This window comes from Mytilus edulis, chromosome 3 (genome assembly GCF_963676685.1).
Source record: "Mytilus edulis chromosome 3, xbMytEdul2.2, whole genome shotgun sequence".
NCBI lineage: Eukaryota > Metazoa > Mollusca > Bivalvia > Mytilida > Mytilidae > Mytilus > Mytilus edulis.
Window position 1 is genome coordinate 86,172,614 of NC_092346.1, and position 25,328 is coordinate 86,197,941.

Consider the following 25,328-nt stretch of genomic DNA (forward strand, 5'->3'; position numbering starts at 1 on the left):
GATGTGGTAAGATAGCCAATGAGACCACTCTCCACAAGAGACTAAATGAGACACAAATTAACAACTATAGCTCACTATTCGCCTTTCAACAACGAGAAAAGCACATACCACATAGTCAGCTATAAAAGGCCCCAAAATGGCAAATGTAAAACAATTCAAACGAGAAAACTAACGGCCTTATTCATGTACAAAAACGAACGAAAAACAAATATGTAACACATCAACAAACGACAACCACTTGTACGTCTTACTGATAAAGGATTGCTGCTTACAAAAAACACATTGGACCAAAAGCTTATAAAAATAAAGAAGAAGTCATCTCTAAACAAATATATAAGGACGAAATCATGATTTGGTTAGTCGTATGGAATATCTGACTCACAGATGAACATATATATGCTCCAACTATAGCCGAAAAATCCTTTCCTCGATTCTGAAATATAAAATACGAGTTGTTTCTTGCCACGATAATAAGAACGGATGCCATATGTTGAACAGCAATTTATCAATTATCATTTTTAATCGCGTGCATTTAGTATTATTTTGTTGATTTTAGATGAAATTTAAGTCCCTATTCTGGTCATATAGCTAATCAAGCACTCGGATATTGACCTGCTTTGGGTTTGGGCGTTCCTAATAAAGGGTAATCGAGAAAAACATATCGAACGCATCAACTTTGTAAAGTGATATTTGATTTTTCTAGAACTGTGGGGTCATATACTGTTGACGATGGACTCCTATTCCCAAGGGTATTATCAAGCTCATTAGTAAGTGCTTATGGCATTAACGATATCTATACATTGTCCTTCTGAAATTCGCCATTGATGAATTTGGAAATTATAACGATACGAAGGTCCCAACTCCATCAGGCATAGTTGACCTGGATATATTAATAGCTAAACTGTTCGTGGGGTCCCTTTAAGTCCTAATAATCCTTAAGTATCTATATATATGTATTTTTTTTGGACATTCATGATAAAGCTAAATCTAGAAAAGCGGTTCGATCGCACCAAATTTATAAATAATATTTACATTTTTTCATTATTGCGAGAATTGCGACGGGATAGGATTTGCAATATAATGGAATTTGATGCGACTGTCATTCAAGTGAGAAGTTTAGCTAGCTATAAAACCAAGTTCAATCCACCATTTTCTACATAAGAAAATGCCTGTACCAAGTCAGGAATATGACAGTTGTCCATTCGTTTGATGTTTTTTATCTCTCGATTTTGCATTTTAATTAGGGAATTTCCGTTTTGAATTTTCCTTCGAGTTCAGTATTTTTGTGATTTTACTTTTTGCACAAATTAAAGAATTTGATTATTTAAAAAGACAATTATCTGACTCAAAAATGACTGGTCACAGTACAATCTCCCACAATGTTTTTCTGCCTTTTTATTATATAAAAAACTAAGATTTAAGCATGTAACATGTATTTAGTAAGACTTTATTTAACTACTGAGTACAACAAATCTGTTAACAACAGTCTGCGTTTAATCTTCATTTCGGCAATATAAATTAATAAATAATATGGCAACGTAAATGCCAGCTATCGGCATCCACCTTTTGTCATCAATGACAAAACTTGTACCATGTAATAGCAGTTACAATTTTTTGGCCAATCCGAAAGAACACAATACAGGTACACGAAACAGTTCATTTGCATCTACATGGAAATGATATCTGACTACATCAGGGTTTTCCTCTCTTCTCATGAATGTGTCGTTTTGTGTCTTGAGGTCCCTGATTTTTGACTGCTTGCAGAAGAAGTGCCTCTTTTTCTGTGTGAAACCTACAAATAACAAACAAGATAGTGTGTAATTTGGAAACATTCGTTATTGAAATGACATAGAACCCGACAAAATAATCACAATTAACTTTTATCAACTGAAAAGACAAGTCTCAATCGATGTAGTTTGATTAACAACTTTTTACAAGTATATAAAACCGCCGGAAAAATAACGATTAAAGAATAGATGAAGAATATTTTTAATCTCAGAAGTCTCTGAAATTCAAGCGGTCTTTGTCTGATTCTATAACGGAGGAAACTATGTTTTACTTTTAAATCTCATTTGCTTGTCACGAGAAAACAGGAAAAAAATAAAATAAAAAACTTTATAGGTAAAAATGGTAAATGCAAAATAAACTAGAACATAATTCTTACATCAGAACTTGATTTTCTTCTTGGTTTTCCGTTTTTGATATGTTTAGAAGTTGAAGTGCCCGGTTTTTCCTCTCCTTTACTCCTTTCTCTCCATTGTGTCATTCTGTATTCTAAATCAGTCAGCACTTTTTTACTTGTCTCTAATTCGGGCAATGTTGTATCAAAGAAAAGAAAATTAATATCAAGTATTTTCATTAAACTGATAATGCTGTCATTTTCTTTTTCCATTTTTTTGAAAATTCTGTAAGCTTCGTAAAAATCATGTTCCGTAAATTCGTTCTTTTTGTTATGTCTAGTCTTCAGTAATTTTATAGATTCAGTGTCCAACATCTTTATTGTTAAATATTTCAGGAAAGTTGCGTCTATCACAGATAGGTTTGAACGATGTATATACATAAAGTATCGCTGACAAAGCATCTCCTTCAGCATGTCAACTGATCTAGCAGACGATTTCCGGTTGAAGAGTCTGTTGTAATTGTTGGTGCTCAGAACCAATACATCAGATTCCCTTGTGACAGTTGTTGTTTCCAGGTGAGTCTTGAGTCCAACAATAACTTCAACAGCACCTGATAAATATAACCAATACGAATATTTTTTTTGAACTGTAAATTGCAAAACTCTTGAATATCAAATATTTCTACGTACAGTAAGGTTTTCCCAAGATTATGTACTAATGTTTTCAGATAGATTTTATAAATGACAATGATTACAGAATTACAAGTGAGTGTACTGGTCAATGATAGGAAGAATTGTGAGCATACTTTCAATCAATTTTTAGTTTTTCATTGATGTATGGTAACTGACAGAAAAATGCATGTTCTCATTAAGTAACATTTCTTTAAAAGAGTTTTACCAACTTATAGGTAGCTAGAATGAACTAAATGTGTTTCAACGTCAATTTTTTCAACTAACAGTTTCTGCTAAATTGAAATATTTTTTTTAAGGTAGGTTCAATTTTTCTCTGCAAATTCTCATATATACAAATACCTTATAAAGTTGAACAGCAATAGAAGGAATACATTTGAAAAAAAATGGAGTTTGCTTATAATTATTAAGCTGTGATGACCGACATTTTTCATATTTTTTCAAGCAACTATCTGATAATTGTTATCTGTATTACTGTGACAGTTGTGGTCCGTTTGCTTAATGTGTTTTGTCGATTGATTTTGCCCTTTGATTAGGGACTTTCCGTTTTGAATATTGCTCGGAGTTTGTTATTTTACTTTTGACTGTTAGTATTGCTCAAATTTCTGATAAATCAAACTGCAATTTGGTCAGAATTTTTGAATAAGTTGCAATAGGTGGAGAGCAACACCTACAGTCAAGTCACAGTAATATTGTAGTAATATCATGATTATGGACCAATTTATTTGAGTAGTTCAGCATTACTGCTATACGTTAAAGCAACTCCGGTCTCTATTAGTCTTAACACATTATTTCAAAATATAAATAAAAAACAAAGAAAATTCTTATATTTGTATTATAAGTACTGCATGAACAGACTTCCAATGACACTTACCGACCACTTCATTTGCTCCTAGAAGACACATCTGATAAGGCCGATGGGATGTGCGTCGTCGTTGTAGGGTTTCATAAGGTGTGTAGTTAATACCATTATCTCTGAAGTAAGATAAGTAAAGAATTAATAACACAGTAATTATAATAAACAATCCTTAACAGGAAACATTTTTCTACATAGAATATCAATATAATATTATGGTATCATACAACTGAAGGGTTAACAAATATCGATTACTTATGATCGATTATCAATGTTGTTAATGTTTTTTCATGATTACATGACGCATTACAAATTAGAAAAATTAATCTTTTGTAACGCGTGTATATAGCTGAGGGTACTTTTTTGTGAAATGAACGCGAAACCTTGTAGTTTCAATTTAATAGCATCTTAATAAACCAAGACACCCTGTCAGTGTAGGTACATATAAAGTTATCAAAGGTACCAGGCTTATAATTAAATACTCCAGATGAGCGTGTCGTCTACATAAGACACATCAGTGACGCCCAGTTCAAAATTGTTATAAAGCCAAACAAGTACAATGTGGAAGAACATTGAGGAACCAAATTCCAAAAAGTTATGCCAAATACGGCTACGGATATCTGCCAGGGATAAGAACATCCTTAGTATTTCGAAAAATCATACTTTTGTAAACAGGAAATTTACAAAAATGACCATATAATTGATATTCATGTCAACACCGGAGTGCTGACTACTGGGTTGGTGATACCCTCGGGGACGAAACGTCCACCAGGAGTGGTATCGACCCAGTTGTGTAAATAGTTATCAAAGATACCAGACTTATAAATAAACTACACCTAGAATAAATGAAATCGAACAACGAAGAAATTTTATCCCATATTTTCGGATCTTTTTTTTTCAGTAACGCAAAATTAGTTTTTTTTTTTTATGTTTTTACACTTGGTGTGGTAATAAATTCAAAAGCAGTACGACTATAAACTTTGAATAACGGTTTATAAGTAAGAAGGAAATGCAGTTGTTCAGAGTCCAAATAAAATTGCAACGAGTTCACTTTACTTGAGTTGAATTTTGCAACCGAAGTAAACCTTTCCATGAACCATCCTGCTTAAAACAGGAACACTTTTTCAATAAACTTCGTATGGGCGCACAGCACGTGTTTCTTAAACTCCCTCATGCAAATACCCATATTTTTATCATTTTTACCTATTACTGTGACACATAGTTTTCAATATAATGGCCGTCATACAAACGAGAGGTTTAGCAAGCTTTAAAACCAGATTTAATCCACAATTTTCTACATAAGAAAATGCCCGTACCAGTTAAGACAGGAATATGACAGTTGTTATTTATTCGTTTGATGTGATTGAGCGTTTGGAATGTTCCTCGGAGTTCGGTATTTTTGTTATTTTACTTTTTATGATCTTTATAAGGTTTGCTCGAGATCAAAGTACTAGTATTGGAATGACAAAATATAAAACATTCCATGGCATACAACTAAAACAGTGTAAACAGAAGGGCTAAACTCGTCTATGGTCAACTCTGTCCCGGGAAGTTGCTACAGTTACTGTAGTTTAAGAAAACAAGTTCATGTAACGGATATTACAAAATAAATCTTAGTTGCCGTATATTTTTTTATTCCCCTTATCGTTTACCTGTACTGAACATGCATGCATGCAAGACTGCATATAAATAAGCACAACGGATATTAGTTTGCGCATTAACTAATTTCTGTTAAGGAAATTTAAAAATATATTATTTATATGGTTAAAACTATTTAGCCATTGTCTGAATTCAACGTCCGAAAAAAGCATTTAAGAAGAAAACAAATAAAACTGTGCAACAAAGAAATGGCCCTGATAAGTGAGATGAAGATAAGAAAATTTGGAGTGGTACTGGAAAGACGAGTATTTTTTTAAGGACCGAAATAATGTTGCCAATATGTATGCCCACCCTATGTAACGTGCCCTATCACTCCTACGGGACGTTGAAGCAATTAACATTCCGTTCAAACAAAGAGATGTCATTTAGGATTGATTTCATTACAATTGTTTTTAATGTTTTTTACGATATGATGTTGCTAGAATTAATCATGCAATCCATTTGTACATGGTCAATTATTTTGAGTGCAAGAACTTTCAAGTATGTAAAGGTATATGCAATCCATTCTATAAATAAAATTGAGAATGGAAATGGGGAATGTGTCAAAGAGACAACAACCCGACCATAGAGAAGACAACAGCAGAAGGTCACCAACCGGTCTTCAATGCAGCGAAACTCCAAATTGTACAAAAGAAACTAAAATCAAAAATAATACAAGACTAACAAAGGCCAGAGACTCCTGACTTGGGAGCATGTATACATGCTCCACATGTATACCTAATGTCTGGTTCAGTGACAATTTGATATGTTTTTAAAATTACTAACGAGGTTAAATAAATCTGAGAGGAGTATTGAAAGTCATCGATATAAAACATTGTAGCATGTTGTAGCTAGTTATCTAAATTACCAAATTGCAAATCTAATTCAAATTCAACTGCTTGAAAACAAGATAAGTGTCCCCACTTAACACTTTGACATTTCGAATGTTGCATCAAAGTAACAATTATATAATCAAGCTGTATCCGAACTATTTCTGTATCAAGCTTTAATATTTCTGACATCCGCTATTAGGAGAGTGTGCGAACATATTGCATGTAAGGAAAACAGACCTTTTATTCAACCACTAAGGAACAAAATAGATAATGTGACTATTTTCCTGATGGTTGAGAATAACAAACTTAAAGTTAATTGTATTAATTTAAACGCAACTGCCAATGTTAACATATCTAACAAATAACATTATGGAGAGGAAATGATAATTCCTGTTTTTACTTCGATGAGATTGTTGTTTACCACTTTCTTACATCATATCTAAACATTTCTACTTTAGTTTTTAAAATACCTAACAAATAAAAGGAAATATTTCGAAATATCACATAATGTTGTAAGTAAGTACATACATGAATATGTAATACTATGAATTTTATTAAAGCGAAAATACATTTTGAAGATAACCTTATTGTGAAAATATGTCAGCAAAAGCCCAACCAATTTTTAAATGTAATAACTTTTCTAATGGAAACATTAGATTTGTATATAAACAGTATTTCATGTTATGTATGTATGTAGATATAAGAAGATGTGGTATGAGTGCCAATGAGACAACTCTTCATCCAAGTCACAATTTGTAAGGTAAACAAGTTTGATTTATATACTTTATTTAAAATGGTTTTTTTTATTATAACTATTTATATATATAATAACTTTTGGGATACATTTCATGCATACATGAATGGAGAAAAGAGCATCAAAATAGTTTTTTAATTACTTTAAGTAAAAGTATTTAATACATAAATTTAAAAATCACTCTAAAAAATCTAGTACTTTGATGTAATAACAATTATTAAAATTATTCGAATTTTATATCCTGTTTTGATACAAAAAACTCGTTTTATCAATTTATGGATCTTATCTAGATTATTCAAAGTGTTGAGAAATGTAATCAACATGCATCGGGTATACGATTACTAACAATGTTGTAAAAAATTATAAAACCAGCAATCCTATATGACTTTAACCATAACGTCGTTGGTTCACATACAGCTTTTACATCGTCCATGGACTAATCTAGACTTACTATGGAAGCTTCGGAAATTAACATAGTTCCAATTTGTATAACCATAAGATTTAAATGAGACTTTTTAAATTTTCCTATGGGAAGAGCCGGACAAAAACCATTGCAAAATTGTTGAGAGCCATTACCCCTTGAAACTTTTCATCTGGTCTAATGAATAATTAGAAATTTCCCGTTAGAGTTTTAATATTCCTAATGAAAAACAACTAAATGTGCATATAAAATAATTATCAAAGGTACCAGGATTATAATTTAGTACGCCAGACGCGCGTTTCGTCTACATAAGACTCATCAGTGACGCTCATATCAAAATATTTATAAAGCCAAACAAGTACAAAGTTGAAGAGCATTGAGGATCCCAAATTCCAAACAGTTGTGCCAAATACAGCTAAGGTAATCTATGCCTAGGATAAGAAAATCCTTAGTTTTTCGAAAAAGTTTTGTAAACAGGAAATTTATAAAAATGACCACATTACTGATATTCATGTTGACTACTGGGCTGGTGATACCCTCGGGGACGAAAAACCATGAACTAAAATGTACATGAATAAAAGGAAATTTGGGTTTTAAGTCTGAAACTATTGCGCATCATTTTCAAATGCCATTCAATTTCCAATGTAATGCACAGTATCCCAGATTTATGTAAACCAAGAGGACGTAGTATGTGATTACCAATGAGACAAACATCAATTAAAGACAAACATGACGTAGAGATTAACAACTCTATTGTATACTTTGAAACTTTTATGACTTATTTCATAAAACAATACGTATGCCCAAATTCTAAGTGCCAACAAATAGTCAAAAAATGCAATTTTGTAAGTTTAGTATTTTTACAAAACATATATAAGAAATTCTTCACAAAATCCAGACCTATTCGAAATGCTGATCTATACAATATCTTTCCAAAAGAAATTAATTAACTTAAAAGTTGTCTTTCAATGTAAAATTTTACCAAAGTTTGTAGTTATGAAAAATGATGTCCAAATTGTGTTCAAAAACAATATGTTGCAAATTAATATTTGGATATTTCATTGAGGAAATTTGTGTTATTTTTTTTTTATCGAAAACTTTTAAATCCCCTTAGATATTCAAATCCCATGAGGTTTTGATATCTTTCTAGATTTGATTCAGTTTTTCACATGAGTTAGTTGGTATATCAAAAGAAGTTGCAATAAAACCATATCCACCATACATGGTCTCATCAAATTCAGAATTTGATTTTAAACATATTTTATTCATTAAGATATAAAAAGGATTGAGCAACAGGCACAGCCTATACAAGCTCTCTCCATATTACATGTTCAAGGTATAATTCAATTATAACAACTGTATTAAAATAATGCAATATAGTGGAACATGCATGCTACTTATGAGCACACACGAGCAAATATATGTTTATAGTGTTACTTACTAAATGCAAAGTATATTTATGTATATAGGCAATTACTCATCATGTATTCAAGAACCTTGAAACATGCAAATATACTTTATAAGTCATTAGAAATATATATATATGGCTTGAAAGAGACACTAAGCTTGCTTAGTGGATTAAATGAATTAATGTTTAAGTGGAGGAAAAAAAAAAAAAAAAAACTAAATGAAACAAAAAATAAGTTAGTTTCAAACAAAACGTTGAGTGTTACTGATATATTTATGAACAGATTTAAAAATAGCAATATTCATATCATATGAAAATAATCTGTTTCCAAAAAGTAATAATTCAATATTTATATCAACATTATCAGCAATGGAGGTAATGGAATCAAGAAGGATCTGTATTACATCATTGTACTTAGGGCAAATTCAGAATAGACTATTTGCAGCAATAATCAGTAGCTGATTTATCAATTATATGTTCTATTTGTAATCATGAATTGCATACCAATTATTATAGATATCACACTTCTCAAAACTATTTTCCATATTCTTACTTTGGAAGAAGATCTGGTAATATTCGTTGGAGTTCTCCCCAGATTTCAGGATATTGTGTCTTATGTGAAGCTTGGTCTGCTATCACCTCTGCTTCTCCTCTGAAAATGAACATAAAGCTAGAATTTTGATATATATATATTTGTTATAAATATTTTAGACTATTTCGTCACCATCATCCCCATCCGGCCGGAGTAAACCTCGGGGTTCAAGTATCTCTTCTGATTGGTACTATAAAAATTACATGGACGTTCGCTTGTTGTGTGGGATGTATAAATACACAGCCACGTCCTGTTGAAATATGGTTGTTAAGCGCTGCCTCATGTAGAGAACTGTCACGTTCTTAGCATATAAAGGACTCTTTCAAATACCCCCAAAAGAGCTTGTAGTCAACATGTTGTATGGCAAAATGTCTGTACCTTTTCAGTGTAATCTTTTTCGAGTAGCAGTTCCTGAACCCCTATTGCCCACCCCCAAAAATAAATGTATCATAAATGAAAATAACATTTTCTAAATTATGTGCATCTGATGCCCTTTTCTGGCTTTAATTTGAACAGGGACGCCCAAGTCAAAACATTTGAAAGTCAGGGTGACTGGGCTATCTTATTTATCAACGGAAAATCACGCCTATATCAAAAATATTCTTTTTTTTGCACAAACACATTCAACTCATTAAAATAATTTTACTTCATTTGTTAAAATATTAATCAACTCAAACCTGAGCATAAAAAATATGTTCTCGACTGGCTGACCCTGTCGCACAACAGGACTTCCATAATGCATTGTTTCCTTTTGTAAAGCAATTGTCATTGATTTCTTCATTTTTGGCAGCCATTGTTTAAATAAGGGATTATTCTCTACAAATTCAGTCTTTTCATGGAATTCTCTCTCAAGGACATCCCTCACAGATCTATTATACAATGCTCTGTCGACAACCATTAAATCTGTGTCTTCATCTGTCACAACACTGGCAGTTCTCACACAATCCTCCTTAATCAGAGCAACTTCTCCAAATGCCTGACCCTCATCTACAAGTTATCAAGACGGACATTTACATAAATCATTTTTACATTTGTAGCGTAAATGAAGATTCTAAATCATGAGAAGATATCGTTTAAACTTAAGCTTTTAAATAAAAATATCTACTGTTCTAAAAGGTGGCCTTAATTAACTATTGGTGACAGGCGCATATTTTGAAAAGCTGGACAAAGCTAACCATCCTGTTTATTTGTTTCCAAACAACTAGCCAAGAAGCATGTGTATATTTATGACAGTCTTGACTAAGCCTGGCATAGCAGAAGACGATAACCCGATCGATGCACCAAGTCTTGCTTCATTCGTAACTCATGCCCACAGGCACTCGTCTCAGAAAAAAAAACGTGTTATATAAAGGTATAACAAGACGAGTGCCTGTGCTCATGCCATTCCATCGGTTTCATTCATATCTTGGTTGGTAAATATTCCTATATACTTATGTATTCTGAGAAAACCTTTGTTGATACGATGGTATACAGAAACATATACATACATACATAATGATATTATAAGACATATACTACATGTACAAGTGATGAGGTATCAGCAAATAAAAGACTTCTAATAAAAGAAAAGTCGAATTCAGCTAAAAATCCAGAAGCACCAGGTGATTTCCTCAATAGAGAGAGAATATACGTTTTACTTGTTTCAAGGTTGTTCAGACAGATACTAAAGTACTGCAATTATTATTTGTTCAAATATATCCATATTGTAAACCCTTGGTATTGAAATAAAAACCTTCTGCCATTACATTAAAACGACCCAAGCTCAACACGTTCAATCTATGGAAATGGAAAACGTTAATTGTATATAATTTTGGTAGAAATAGGACGGACATGTCACATCAATGTTTCATTAAAAACTAACTTGAGGTCCATACATGTTGTCCGAGCTGTGTTCTATCAAGTAACTTATCAAGTTTTGCTTTTGCGAGAACTTTTTCCACATGCTGACGTATTTCCTGATCATTTTCTTTGTCTTGAACAACATAGATTGAAACCCTGCCTTTTAAAATAACATATAGCCTGAAAAACATACAGATATTATTAGGTTTTTTGTTGGTTATATCCTGTTATTTGAACTTTAAATAGGAGAAAGCTGTGCCCCTTAAAATAACATATAGCCTGAAAAACATACAGATATTATTAGGTTTTTTTGTTGGTTAGATCCTGTTATTTGGACTTTAAATAGGAGAAAGCTGTGCCTATTAAAATATCATATAGCCTGCAAAACATATCGATATTATTAGTTAATTTTGTTGGACATATCCTGTCATTTGAACTTGAAATAGAAGAAAGCTGTGATTTCTTCTAAAGTACGACATTTAAAAATCAATGACCACTTCTTATTTTTTTCTGTTCACCGTATGGCTTCTATGAGTCCATTGACTTTTATCTGCATAGAATTTTAAATCATTAAAGTATTAAACGATGGCCTGCTTAACAAGTATAAAGATATATTTTGTGGTACTGTAGTCTTCGTAGCAGAGTACAGCAACCAAATTATACCTGGTGTTAAAATTTGCCACTATAATATCATTCCATAAAATACAAGGAAGCGAACAATAATTTACCTGTCACCACTGTCACCCTGCCTGATGATTACATTGTCCTCATTTGTTCGCATGAAGATACAGTGACGAATTACATCCTTCACAATATCTAAAATTTAAAAAAAAAATCACAGACATTTATACATGATTTATTACGGGTTTGCACTGAAAAATATGAAACATAATTTATTACTTTTCTGATAGACTAGTATCATGGAAAAAGCTTTTTTCCATTATATATCACACAGTTTTTAACAATACAATAAAATGGCCAAAAGTGGGATTGGGATATCAAAGTAGTCTTTCGAATACCGATGACAAATTCTTTAATTTGGTGCCTGTGATGTGATGTGCCTGTGATGTGTATTATTAATAAGCAGGATTCGTCCCGCATATTTGAGAATTAATGTATCTTATAATCAATTTTCCTCGTGCTTTATAACTCATATTTATTTGATTAATATATATAATCAGGCCTTACAAGAAATCTGTATGCCACTCACTGGGGGGGGGGGGGGGGGGGGGGGGGGGAATTTTTTCGGGTTATAGCAGTAATTGTTATTTGTGAAATATTGTGTCATTTTGTACAGATTGGTCTAACTTAAATAATAAGGTTATATTCATCCTTTATAAGGGAAGAAGGAAAATTTAACCAATTGAATTCTATAAAAGGGGCGAAAGATACCACGCAGAGGGGCATTTACCTCATATGTCGGAAACAAACAGACAACGCCAAGGCATATTGGTATGTGTATATACCACCAACGTAATTTTCTTTTTACAGCACATATGTGTCTGAATTAAGTAATGGCAATATTTTTTATTTTTTCATCAATTTACTTTTTAAAATCCTATGGGTAGTAACATTTTTCTGCGAATCGCGTAGCTATAGATGCAAGTCTTCCAACCGTAGTTTTAACTCGTCATAAGATAAAAAAAATCCTTATTTTGACGCGAAGAAATAAATCAAAAGCAACAAAAAAAAAATGCTTTTTGCATACCAATAAATTATTTAACACTTAAATGCATTTTGTCAAACACCAATAAAGGTGAATATGAGTTCATAATGTCCCATTATGACGGCTGACTGTATCAATTCAAAACACATTAAAAACTCATTACCAAATATTCTATTAAAAATCTTCAATGACAAAATATTCTAAACATGTTTATCCACATGTTAAATATTATTTTATATCGTTTTAAGTTTATGAAAGGATGTGGGAGTAGATTATTATGACAATAAGATGAAAAACCCTTCACTTGTTAACTATAACAAGATGACTGTTGAAACGATATTTTTTTCTTGTTCTAATGTCTATGGAAAGTCAAATAGAAACTATAAAGATGGAAGGTCAGACATAAAGGATAAAGATGAAAAACAATTACAAAATCACTCTTTCTTTGGTATATTGTCAATTTTCTTTGAATGAAAAAAAAACCCCACATTTACATGAATGATACCCTTGCCTCGCTGCCTAGAGATACTTTTGTGTCGAATTTAGTAGACAAATGCAGGGGACGTAATATTGATATTGAAACAATTCGATATGAGTTACTAAATATTGCTAAGCGCCAGAAATGTTTTCCATACAGGAATGCTAGTCTTAAAAAGCGACTCGGTCAGAGAAAACCATCCAGTGAACCGATTGAGGGTAAGCTCGGAAACGATTGCTATCTATTACACTTGGCCTCAAGGGTTGAATTTAACGATGACTTGAAGTTAGTTTTGAATGTGAAATCTCAGAACGTGTATTCAAGAAAACAATCTGTCGTGGAGGATGAATCGCATTCTGACTTTTTTATTACTTCTCTTGGACTTAAAGACACTGTTATTCGCCTAGAACGAGAGATCAACTCCTTAAAAAGGGATCATATCCAAGAAATTAAAAACTTTAATAATACAGCATTCAAGCTGACAGAGGAAAACAAACAGTTACTTGATATTATTTTTAAAAATCAGGAACGTTTCAAGAACTTTCAAAATCAAATAACCGCATTGCGGAACACGTTCGAAAACTCAGATCATCAGCTTAGCAAGTTTAAGATTAAATTTACGCAACAGAATTCTCAATGTGACTCACATAATGAAGTTATCTCCAAATTAGAAAAGGCTTCGTCTGATCTTGACAAAAAGCCAAGTAATTCTGCGAAGGATTGGGATCAGCTGAAACATGAATCTGGAAAACTCAAGAACGACACAGCGATACTATCAAAGAACTATAAGGGGCTTCAAAACGATGTCAAAATTGAATCATCAAGAATCAATCAGATCAGTAATACACGTTTTCTCAGTGTTCAGAGTACAAAAGCCAAAACTGACCTGCTTAATGACAAAGGTAAGGAAATTAATGATACATTAGCATCAACACAAGAAAAGAGTTCATCTTTTTCTCAGTCCATAACTGACATCCGCAAACGGTTGAGCAAAACAGAAAAAGATGTTAATTGCCTCGACAAGACTAGCAAAAGTTATGCCAATATTCTGACAACAACAATGGACCTCATGGAGAATATATCTACATTGGATTCTTCTTACTGCTCTAGAGAACTAGCACCGCCGGATGTGCATAGAACTATAAATATCACAAACAATACAGAACCTGAAGCCATACATTCTACTTGTTCAGAAAACCAAAAATCAATACACAAAAGATCAACGTTAACGTCTCAAATGACAGCAACGACGTGATAATTGAAATGCCTGCCAATATTACAAAGCAAAGTTTAAAACATAACCGTTCTTTGTCTTATGCTGAATAAAAAATGTTGCAAAATGAAAGCGATCAATCGATTCCAGTACACTTCCCACGATCTACATGTCGTCCAACTCAATCGTCAATTTTTAGTGGTTTTGTCAAAAACTCTATTCGCAAAGTTAAACGGTTTTATATAGGTAGGATCAATAAATCGTCTACTGAAACCGGAATGAGGACGTATTTATCACAAAATGGCATTCGAGTAACTCACCTACGTTATTTGGATAAGCAAATGAGAAGGACCGCTTCAGTATAAGTGAATATTGACGCCCAAGATGAATGTAAGATTCGTGGTCCGTCTTTTTGGCCACCGGGAGTTTTCATGAAAGACTGGCTTCCTTGGTCTGTGTTCAGATCAGAAAAGGATATTACTCAAGACCCACATATTAAATCATGGATTTGAAAGTTGCATGCTGGAACTGTCGCGGTATTATGTCCGCAGTGCCTTACTTAACAGATATTTTGAGCGAATTGAAAATTGATGCTATTGCAATAGCTGAACATTGGCTGCGGAAATCGTAATTTCATTTTTTAAACACAGTTGATTCGAATTATCGAGCGTACGGGAAAAGTGTAGATAATTATCATCCTGAATTGTACAACTGTAACTTTCGTGGTGGAGTTGCATTTTTAGTGTCAAACTATTATGTCCATTCATAATAGAACTTGATATTGAAAGTAATCGAATATGTGGTATTGAAATACAGTTTCCGGGTCAACCTAGTGTTTTTCTAATCTCCGTATACTTACCTGCTACGACACAGCCGTTTAATTTGTTTGTGGATGAATTTGAATATTTAATGGATATCTACCGTGCATATACAAACATTGGAACTGTCTTCTTATTGGGCGATTTCAGTTGCAAGATAGAAGGACCGCTATATAACTTTGTGGATGATAGAAGGAGTAACTTACTGAATACACACTTAGAGGCGACTAGTACTGTCTCACTTCACACACTAATGTTTGCCATTGGGCCTATACATACCTTTCAGTCTTACGATGGTGGTCCAAAAACTGCTATAGATCACATAATAACTCAAAGAGAGAACATTTGTTATATATCCGAAGTTTGTATTCCTGATGAAGATATATTCAACGTGTCGGACCATAAACCTATAATATGCATGATGGAAATTAACCGTAGATCAGACAGGATGAATCAGAATCCACTTTTAACACAGTTAAGTGAAAAAGTTTCTTGGACAAAGGCGATTGAACTTAATTTAATCACGGACTATTCTTTTGCCGTATCTCAAAATCTTTGGAGTGTCTGTGCGCCATCCTCACCTGCAACCGCAGAAACTATTGAGTCATACTACAGGACTATTGTGGATGCAATAATGACTTCCGACCATGATACATTACCACATAAAAGATTCGCCAAACATCTTAAACCGTATTGGACGAACACTGTAAAAAGTAATCATGCATATATGAGAAAGCGTCGTGCAGATTGGATTGCAAACGGCAAAATACACAATAGAAACAACTCTTTCCTCAGAGCATACAAGGACGCTAAAAAGAGATTTCCGGAAGGAATTAGAACTCGCATATAATGCTTATATGAAAGACTGTGCACAAAAACTCGAAGAATCTATAGACTCAGACCAGAAATACGTATGGTCAGTTCTCAAAAGTCGAAGAAAACAAAAGGTTATTTACAGTGAACTTCGCATGAATGGACGTACATATGCCGAAGATAATGATATACATGAGGCTTGGGCCGACCACTTTGAATCTATATTCAAAACCGACAGAACTTTGCTCAATCCTGAAAGAGAACAAAGCATGAAACAAACAATTGCTGATATTCGAAACGTCATTAGAGCAGTCAGTGACAATATTACGGAGTTTAAATATGACGAAGTCTATGATGTTTGTAAAAAGTTAAAGAATAATAAATCTACTGGTTTTGATAAGGTTTCATACGAACACGTAAAGTATGCTGGAAAACAACTACAAAATCATTTGTGCGCCTTATTCAATTTAATAATTCAAAACTGTTATTTACCTGTTGATTGGAAATCAACTGTTATAATTCCACTGATCAAAGGTGGGAATAAAGACAAAACGGACCCAAATTCATTCCGAGGTATATCGCTAACAAGCTGCATATCAAAGATTTTCGAGAAAATGCTTGTACCTCATTTAGAACCTCTTCAACAAAACTTTCAGCATCCGACACAAATGGCATATTAGAATTTTTTATGCAGTACACATGCATCTTTTACTATGCAGGAGGTAATTAGACACTATAGCTATCGAACGCAACAGTTAAGTCATCGTTGTTCTGATGAACAGTATGAAGGCATTCGGTATTCTCTTAGAGAGTAGCTTTAATTCTATGGAACAAACGATTAATGCGTGTCATATGTTACGTGCAACTACTATTTCCATTATGAACTCTGGTGTCCTTCCAGCTATCTTGAATACATCTACATAATTAATAATTGTAAACCAATTAGCTTATACGAGGGGACGATATGGTTGCGAACTGTGGAACAATCTGACCAAATCTGAATTACTATTGCTCGAACGAGCTCACAGATTCGTATGTAAAGCAGTACAAGGATTACCTAAAAGGTCCAGATCAGACAATTGTACCAGCCTTCTTGGATGGCTCTGCATTGGGTGTTATATTGACAAATGCAAACTTTTATTTTTCGGCAGATTATGTAGACTGAACTCAGCTCACCTACAAAAGCAGATAATGATGGCCAGACTACTAGAGTTTGAATACACATGTGTGGACAATCAGCTTGGTTTCATTCCTGATATGTATAGACTATTTATTAAGTACAATCTCTTGCAATATGTTGAAAATCTTATTGAACTTGGATCTTTTCCTTCAAAAATTGTCTGGAACAATGTAGTGTCGCAAAACATTCACAAGACTGAACAATTGAAGTGGCTAGAAAGGATTTCAAACGACAGCGACTTTAACTTTTTCAAACTTATTCATCCAGTCATTAACTTACATAAATCATGGAGAGACATTATAAACATACACACAATCCAGTTTAGTGTCTATATTGGCAGCCTATCATCTCTAGAATTCACAGCCACTCTTCTATCCGTTGACACTAAATACGACCTAGATGACGACGAGAGTATTGTATTCTCAAACATTTGTGTCAAGCATGTCTACAGCACATGTAAACTCTTTTATCGATAAATTGCTGATCATTAGCGACAATAAAGATTGCTTAATTTGATGTTCCTTTGATACTTTGAACTGTCTAAATATGTGTTTTGTTCTAATGTGTATATATATATATGTTATGACATAATCTCTGTATAAGAGGAAATAAAGTAAATAATAATAATAATAATGCAATTTTTTTTTATTTATAAGAATAATAGATTCATGTTTCATGAGATATGAATATACCTGCTTTGTTCTATACCGGCGTATCTTTAACAAACAGTCCATGTAATGAGTTGTGCATTTGTAGCCGATGGGTATTTACCCTTACCGCAGAATGCACTTTGTCGGGGAAATAGAACATATATATCGTTGCAAATGTTGTTTGTTTATTTTTTCCGGACAAAATGGTTATGATAAGTTTTTCATCGAATTCCTTTATACAATGAATTTCCTTCACCTTACACGATATGGCAGACCAGTCCTAAAAACAATACATCGAAAAGACTAGAAATTTTGCTACTAAGTATATCGAGAATGTTTCTCTCTCTTGTCTTTCAGAAACTGTCTAATTTTGGAATATCTGATTTTCTAATTAGTTCTTATTTCAACTATTGTAGTATACAAATAAGAAGATGTGATTGGGAATAATTTTTTTTCTATTCATGAAACTCTAAATAACTTTAAAACATTCAGAGCGTTTGTTTTTGGCAACTTTTCCGGTATTTAACTAGACAAGGCTTTCAAGAACACTATCGGGAACCAGCCGATGGTTTCCGGAAAGGTTAATTTCTGACATTAAACTTCATTATCAGACATTTAAATTAACCGTTCTTAAATTTTCCGTTGTCAAATTTAGAAATTCTTCAGACATTAAAAGATTTCGTCTCCATTATTTATTCCCGCGTCACTGATGAGTCTTTTGTAGACGAAACGTAATTCTAACGTACAACATTATATTTTACGTTGAACGACAATTTATACATCCCTTTGGCTTTCAAATATATTCCTTTAGTGTGAGAGTTCCAGATAAAGGTATATCAAGAAAAGCGCTTTGGAAGCACCAAAGTTGCTAAGTATTATTTTCTTGTCATTTGCTGGAACGCGGCTTGGAAAGTTGTGTTTCAAATTGGGGAAACACTTCATACTTTCAAGAATATAACAATAAGAAGAATAGATATAATTGCCAATGAGACAACTATTATATACCAGAATCCAAATGATGTGGAATTAAACCACTATCGGTCGTCGTACGGATTTCAACAATGAGCATACAACCAAACTGATAGTCAGCAATATTTGTACCATCAGTTGATATGTTAGCACTGAATTTAATTTGGAGTTTAAAGTTTTCCAACTATTATATGATAAAAACAAAAACAAATTCCTCCGCTTTAAATGCCCCAAAAAGGCGCAAGCCAAAGCCGACCGTGCGAGGACTGTAAAGACAGTCAAGGTCGTTATAAACACCCATCATCATCAATTTCCGGAAATTAGAATATTTGCTCCTTAATTTTATATTTCAGTCATTTGTCAACTTAATGAGAGTCGTTTGCTCTTGTTTTACTTTTGTATATATTATATGTATAGTCTTCCCTAGAATATCTCGTGAATTTGATTAAAGTTTAAACACAATTTCATTGATAAATCCCTACATGAATGAATCATAATGTTATAGCTCGTTCCACAAAAATAATCATTGTTAGAGTAGTTCTGGCGTAGGTCAACGTTATTCATCATATTTTCTCTTTGCGAGCACTTTTCTTACTTTGGTGTAATTTAAAAAGGAATGCAACGTATATATGACTTTTCGTGACTGATTATTGTTCTTCAGAAAGGCAATTTTAAGGAATTTTAATGACTGAATATCTTTTTGGAATTTAAATATATTAAAAAAAAAAGAATACATTTAATTTACCGGATTTGATAATTGTTACTGATACAATTTCACTACGCTTTAATGTATTACAAAATTGCAGGAAGTAAGCACATAGGTATGGCACGCCGTTTTTATATTTATTCAAATTTGAAGATATCTTATTTATTTAACAAGATATCTTATTAAGTATTCAAGATATCTTTAATTTTAATTTTTATAAGATATATGTCATACATAGGTCTACACGTTTGACGCAATATTGTCCCCTGATTTGCTTGTTTTAAAAATTACTAGGTTTAATAGTCAAAGATTAAACACAATCACAATAATTACATTTAGTGGCCTCATTCATGTGTTGACTTACATAAATGAGATCAGCAGAATTAGTGTCTAGATATTTGTTGGTTATTTGTAGTTTTGTCATTGGTTTGCTGTCAAAATAAACCCAAACAGGTCCGGATCTAGCCATTTCCAAAAGGGGTTCCAAACCGAGTTTAAGGGATGGGGTCCAACTATATGTCCCCATTCAAATAATATTGAGAACGGAAATGGCGAATATGTCAGAGACAACAACACCACCAAAAGAGCAGATAACAGCCGAAGGCCACCAATGGGTATCCAAATGCATAGATCGTCAAAATAAGGGGGTTCCAACCCCCGGAAGCCCCCCTGGACCTCCACTCAGTAACAAATGATCAACATCCCATCTCTCCTTATATCGTTGGATACTTGATACTGTGACCTATCTCATATAACTCTAATTAGGATTAGGCGTTGAGCAATTTCGGCTCTATAAAGTCTTCTTGACTAATGTCCTCAGATATCTTGGATGACCAGAATTGTTTCGGTCAAATAACGTTATTGAAACAAATGATGATTTAAAACATATTGGGAATTCATATGAAAAAGCTTAAATCCAACACGAATACGTATTCTGTCAACAAGGGTTTGTCTTGGCGCTTTATTGTCTTGGCGCTTTATTCAACGTGTGTGTATGTGTTAGTGGGGGATTGGGTTTTGGGTGATGTGGGTGTGTGGGTGTGTGTGTGTGTTTCGGGGGGGGGGGTAGTTGTTGACTGAGAATGCTCTCTTTTCATTTCATTACCCATCATTTAAAAGGTTGATTTGACCACGAAATTTCATACTGTCATTTAAAGTTCGCTTCTTAATGGCAATCAAATACACCTGAATATTGATGGTACAGTAGTGCATCGCACTGCACTGTATGTATTCAAGTTAAAATTGATCGGCTTTTAATGTAACAATTGGTAAACTTCATTTATAATTAATAAACTTTTGAAAAAGTTTTGTAATAATGAAATGTACTATCTATTTAGTAATATAATCACTTGAATAAACTATGATCATGGATTCGGAAATTACAAATGTACTGACATTGCTAAAATTACCATTATTTTGTTTCTAAATAATAACTTCATGTTCTTACCTGATTTTAAAGTTTTAAACAAACTGGATTTATTCCTAAACCATGCAATAAGTTCTTGACACTCAAAATCTGTTCTTAAACTTTCTGGTTTCTCGATAACAGAAACAACTTTTTCATAAAACGATGGCATTCTATTGTTTATGTGTTTTATACTTTAAAGTCTTGAATAAGAAAATCTATCATTTATTCACCAGGCTTTATATTTAATACCTGTTACATTCCACGAATAACAAAAGTAAAATCTAAATCTATTTCTCATGCTCTTATAAAGTATAAGAAATAATCAATTCCTCTCGATTCTGTCTCCAAATTATAGAAGCGGATTAGACCCCGTTGCCATGTGACTGTTTTTCTTTCCTTATTAAACAACAAGGGTCATCAACAATTGTGATCCCTCTCGATAACACAAACATAAGTGAATTAATTGTCCTGCAGAACATTTACATCTCTATATAATGGAAAATAATAAACTCGACCATAAATTTTGTCATAAAGGAAGCTTGTATCCTAGATAACAACAATGCTGCATTTAACTCCAACCCTTTGTAGAAAAGGTAGTAAATGATACGGCTCTCGAGTCGTTGCTTATTACATTGATTTAATCATTACAATCCGACTTAAATTCCCACTAATACCATTTCACTGCTTCGGCAACAAAACAATTAGGCTTGTTGTGGGCACTGAACTACTGCAATACTGCAACTGATGTAAACAATGTTTAAGGTTTTATGCGTCTTATCAATGCATATCAAATATTACATACAAAGTAGTCATGATTATTGACATTCAAAACCTGAATTTTTAATGTCATTTTCGGTTGAAAGTTTTCAATTCTATTGAAAACAACATATACTAACAAATTTGATTTCAAATTAATATTTGAAGTGAAAGATTTACAAAAAGTTGAAATATATTTTCCAGCTTATGGAGATCATCCTTTTTTGACGTGATTTTACTTTTAAAATGTTTATAAAAACGCACTGACTTTATCACCGGATTAAATTGTCCCTATACAATTTCATCTTTATTTATATCTATTGATGGTCCTTTAAAAACATTCACCGATCCAAACAGATGCGTGAATATAATATTCAATGAGGCTTGATACAAGAATGTTTCAATATCAAAGCCAATGATGTGAATATTGTAGAAACCAAAGTCACTTCGTTACAGAATATTATTTATTTTAATCAAATTGTTTATATGCATGACGACCAAACTTGATTAAAGCCACATATTTTTTGTATGCAAGACAACAGTTTGTCATATAATCATTACTGATGATTACTTAAAAAAACTCGGAGAGGAGGAAATACTGAATCGTAATTTATTTCAATACAGTATTGAGAGGAAAATAAGTTTTAAATCCTTTCTGTTTTGCATATTTTTCAGTTGTAAAGGCACATGTATTGTACTTTTTTAAAAAAACATTACCACTGCGACTTAATGATTTCGTGCAATACAGGTTTTTAAAAATCTTCTAAACTTTCAAAAATATGTCTTTACCAAAAAAAAAAACAGGCATCAATTAAAATTTAGATAACAAAAATCTAAAATGTGATTTATTTGGGGTATTTTTTCACAAAATAATTAAAACCACTTGTCAACAAACGATGCATTAATAATTCTTCCAGTATAGATAGGACATGTTTGTCAGGAATTAACTATTACTTTCAACTTACAGATAGGGGGTGTTTGGCAGGTATAAAACAGGTATGATTCTTAATGAGGCAAGATTACCATGGTGTATTTAGCTGTCAAATCAATAATCTATAGAAAGACCAAACAATATACAAAATAATGTTCTAAAGTTCAAAATCATATATAGTTTTATCCCATGATCGTTTACAATAATTCGCGAGGTCATCTAGTTTAAGGTTTCGACTTTTATAATACTTTCGCCTGCGTAATTTTGTCTAAAATTAAAATTGCACTTTGTTTTCAAACCAGTTAATATGATACTAAACAGTGCCCACAGCTCGAATGAAAGGACCAAATGAACGCATATTAACCATATCATTCAACGCAAGAAAACGGTGGATGGATAACTGAGAAGCAGAGACAATCAAACAGATCCAATCTTCATCACTAATTATTGTAGTTGATAATATTTTAGCTAGTTTTGGCAAAACAAATATATAAAGGAAAGGGATATTTGTTATAAATATTGTTGTTGTCACTATATTTGATTTTCGATTTTTTTCAGATTTTGTACATTTGAAATGTACGATTTATCTGCAGAAAAAAACCTCTTTCAATTGTGGTTGCATGTGAAATGCTTCGCCATGACGGGTATAGTCGGTATATTATTGTCCCATTTGTATTCCGGAATGTAACTTTTCAAATCTATATAAAAACAAATGCTTATTATATACAGGATCATATGTCGTTAGAGACGGTATCGGGGAGAAATGTCATACCTTTAGAGAGAAGATGATATAAAACATATTTCAAAATTTCCAATTTACACAATTGGATCCGAAATTCAAAATATAAAGAGTGCATTTCTTTCTAACCAAAATTTTGTAAACGTTGTGTGGCGTTTGTTGTTGTTTGCTAAACGCTACAAATGAAGAAACAAAACATCGTTTAATCAGAGTGAAGTTAGAAACAAATGTAGAGTTTGTTCTAACAAACGATGAACGACGAACTGTAGACGCATTTTTAGCGAGTGCATAGTTTGTCAAAGTTTTTGACGCAATTTTATTTCATTTATTGGCGCAATTAATACCATCAAAATAAAAGAGAGTGGCGCAATTAATACCTTTTCAAAACTGCAATTGGCGCAAATTGATTCTGCCCACTTTGCAAACGTATGTTAGAAACAAATGATCAAAACATGTGCGCACTTAGTCGTTTGCATCGTTTGTGTTAGAAAGAAATGCCCCAAAGTCTATGCAAATATATATACATTGACCTAAATTAGTTTCTTTTATAATTTATTCCATATACATCACAGTTTACTTTTCAAAAATTAAAAAAAAAATAAAGCCTAAACTTGTTATAATTAATTTGACATATTTTCGACAAAAGCTTGGTTATTATTAACTCCATGATTCATTATGTTTTTAAATTATAGAAATGGTGAAAGCTGTTTAATAGATCTATTGTCCAAATCAAGGATTTATATAGTGACACCATACAAATCCTTGTTCAAATTAACTTATATTATTTTTGATAATTCATTTTGATTGACATAAACAAAATTAAGAATTTTAAAAGAATAACCAATAGCAAACGTACATTTGACCATCCCGGCCATCCCACATGTCCATTATATCACTCTGAAATTATCACTTTTATTTAGCAATTCTTGATTCGAGGTTTTAATCTTGATATTTATAACTTTGTAAATTCGTGAAAGAATAATGAATGCTTAGCAAAAGATGCTGAGTTGTATCCATTGGGCCGTCTCATTACTCTATCAGCTGATCATGCGATTCCGTTCGTTTTTATTCTCAAGCTTTAAACCCGCGCTTGACATGTGAAACAAACATTTCGAAGTACCGCAGGTTAAATATTTGCATCCAGATCCGTTTTCTTCCATTAATATTTGACTAAAATAATATTTGTGCAACAACTAAAAAGAAAACTGTTCTCAAAATCAGCTGGAACTTAAGTTAAACATTTACTGTTCCCATGCAGAGATAATTATAGCCATCAATTTTCCTTAAACCAAATAGAAATATAGATCATTCTTGCAGTTTTCACGAAGTTGAAATGAAAGATTTAAGTTCGTCGGATTAAATGAGAATTGTTGTCTCATTATTACATTTTTTTTTTATATCTAGCTGTAATCTGAGACTACTATAACAGTCTAGTATAGTATCTGTTATAGTAGTCTCAGCTGTAATATACAAGCACTTATGATATATAACAACATTTGAATTTCATATTCAGATTTTACGACTGGAACTGTTTTAAAAAGAATCAGCTAGGTTACAGGTGAGAGAAATCTTTCTGTGCTGCCAAAATTAAACTATTATTGGTTTATATCTTCTTTATTTGAAAGCCTATACAGGCACTAGACGTTCTGTCAATAGCATGAAAATATTGGCAATGGGAAGAAAATAGTGTCCATATATATAATATAGAGCTATGGACACTATTTTCTTCCCATTGCCAATATTTTCATGCTATTGACAGAACGTCTAGTGCCTGTGGCCTATAACTGTTTCCGGAAGCCAGTACGTTGTTTATAAGCGTAAGTTGTAAAAAATATTTTTTTCTTGTGAGTC

At 32.6% G+C, this 25,328-nt stretch overlaps 1 protein-coding gene across 1 annotated transcript; it reads right to left on the reverse strand.

Moving 5' to 3' along the window:
* Nucleotides 1–1,426: 1,426 nt before the first annotated feature.
* LOC139514612 (uncharacterized) lies at nt 1,427–22,186 on the reverse strand. Its single transcript, XM_071304035.1, has 8 exons — nt 21,091–22,186; nt 11,879–11,966; nt 11,173–11,330; nt 9,989–10,298; nt 9,273–9,371; nt 3,684–3,784; nt 2,165–2,730; nt 1,427–1,792 (listed from the first exon to the last, which is right to left on the reverse strand). Exons 1-8 carry the CDS (start codon nt 21,218–21,220, stop codon nt 1,712–1,714), a joined length of 1,533 nt encoding a protein of 510 aa, XP_071160136.1. The 5' UTR covers nt 21,221–22,186; the 3' UTR covers nt 1,427–1,711.
* Nucleotides 22,187–25,328: the final 3,142 nt, after the last annotated feature.

Excerpts from the sequence above, each read along its gene's own strand:
- LOC139514612 (XM_071304035.1), bottom strand. The coding sequence starts at position 21,220 with ATGCCATCGTTTTATGAAAAAGTTGTTTCTGTTATCGAGAAACCAGAA. Across the intron at positions 9,372-9,988 it reads AACATATTTTTTATGCTCAG|AGGAGAAGCAGAGGTGATAG; the intron begins GTTTGAGTTGAT and ends GTTCATTTTCAG. Across the intron at positions 3,785-9,272 it reads TTACCAGATCTTCTTCCAAA|AGATAATGGTATTAACTACA; the intron begins GTAAGAATATGG and ends ATCTTACTTCAG.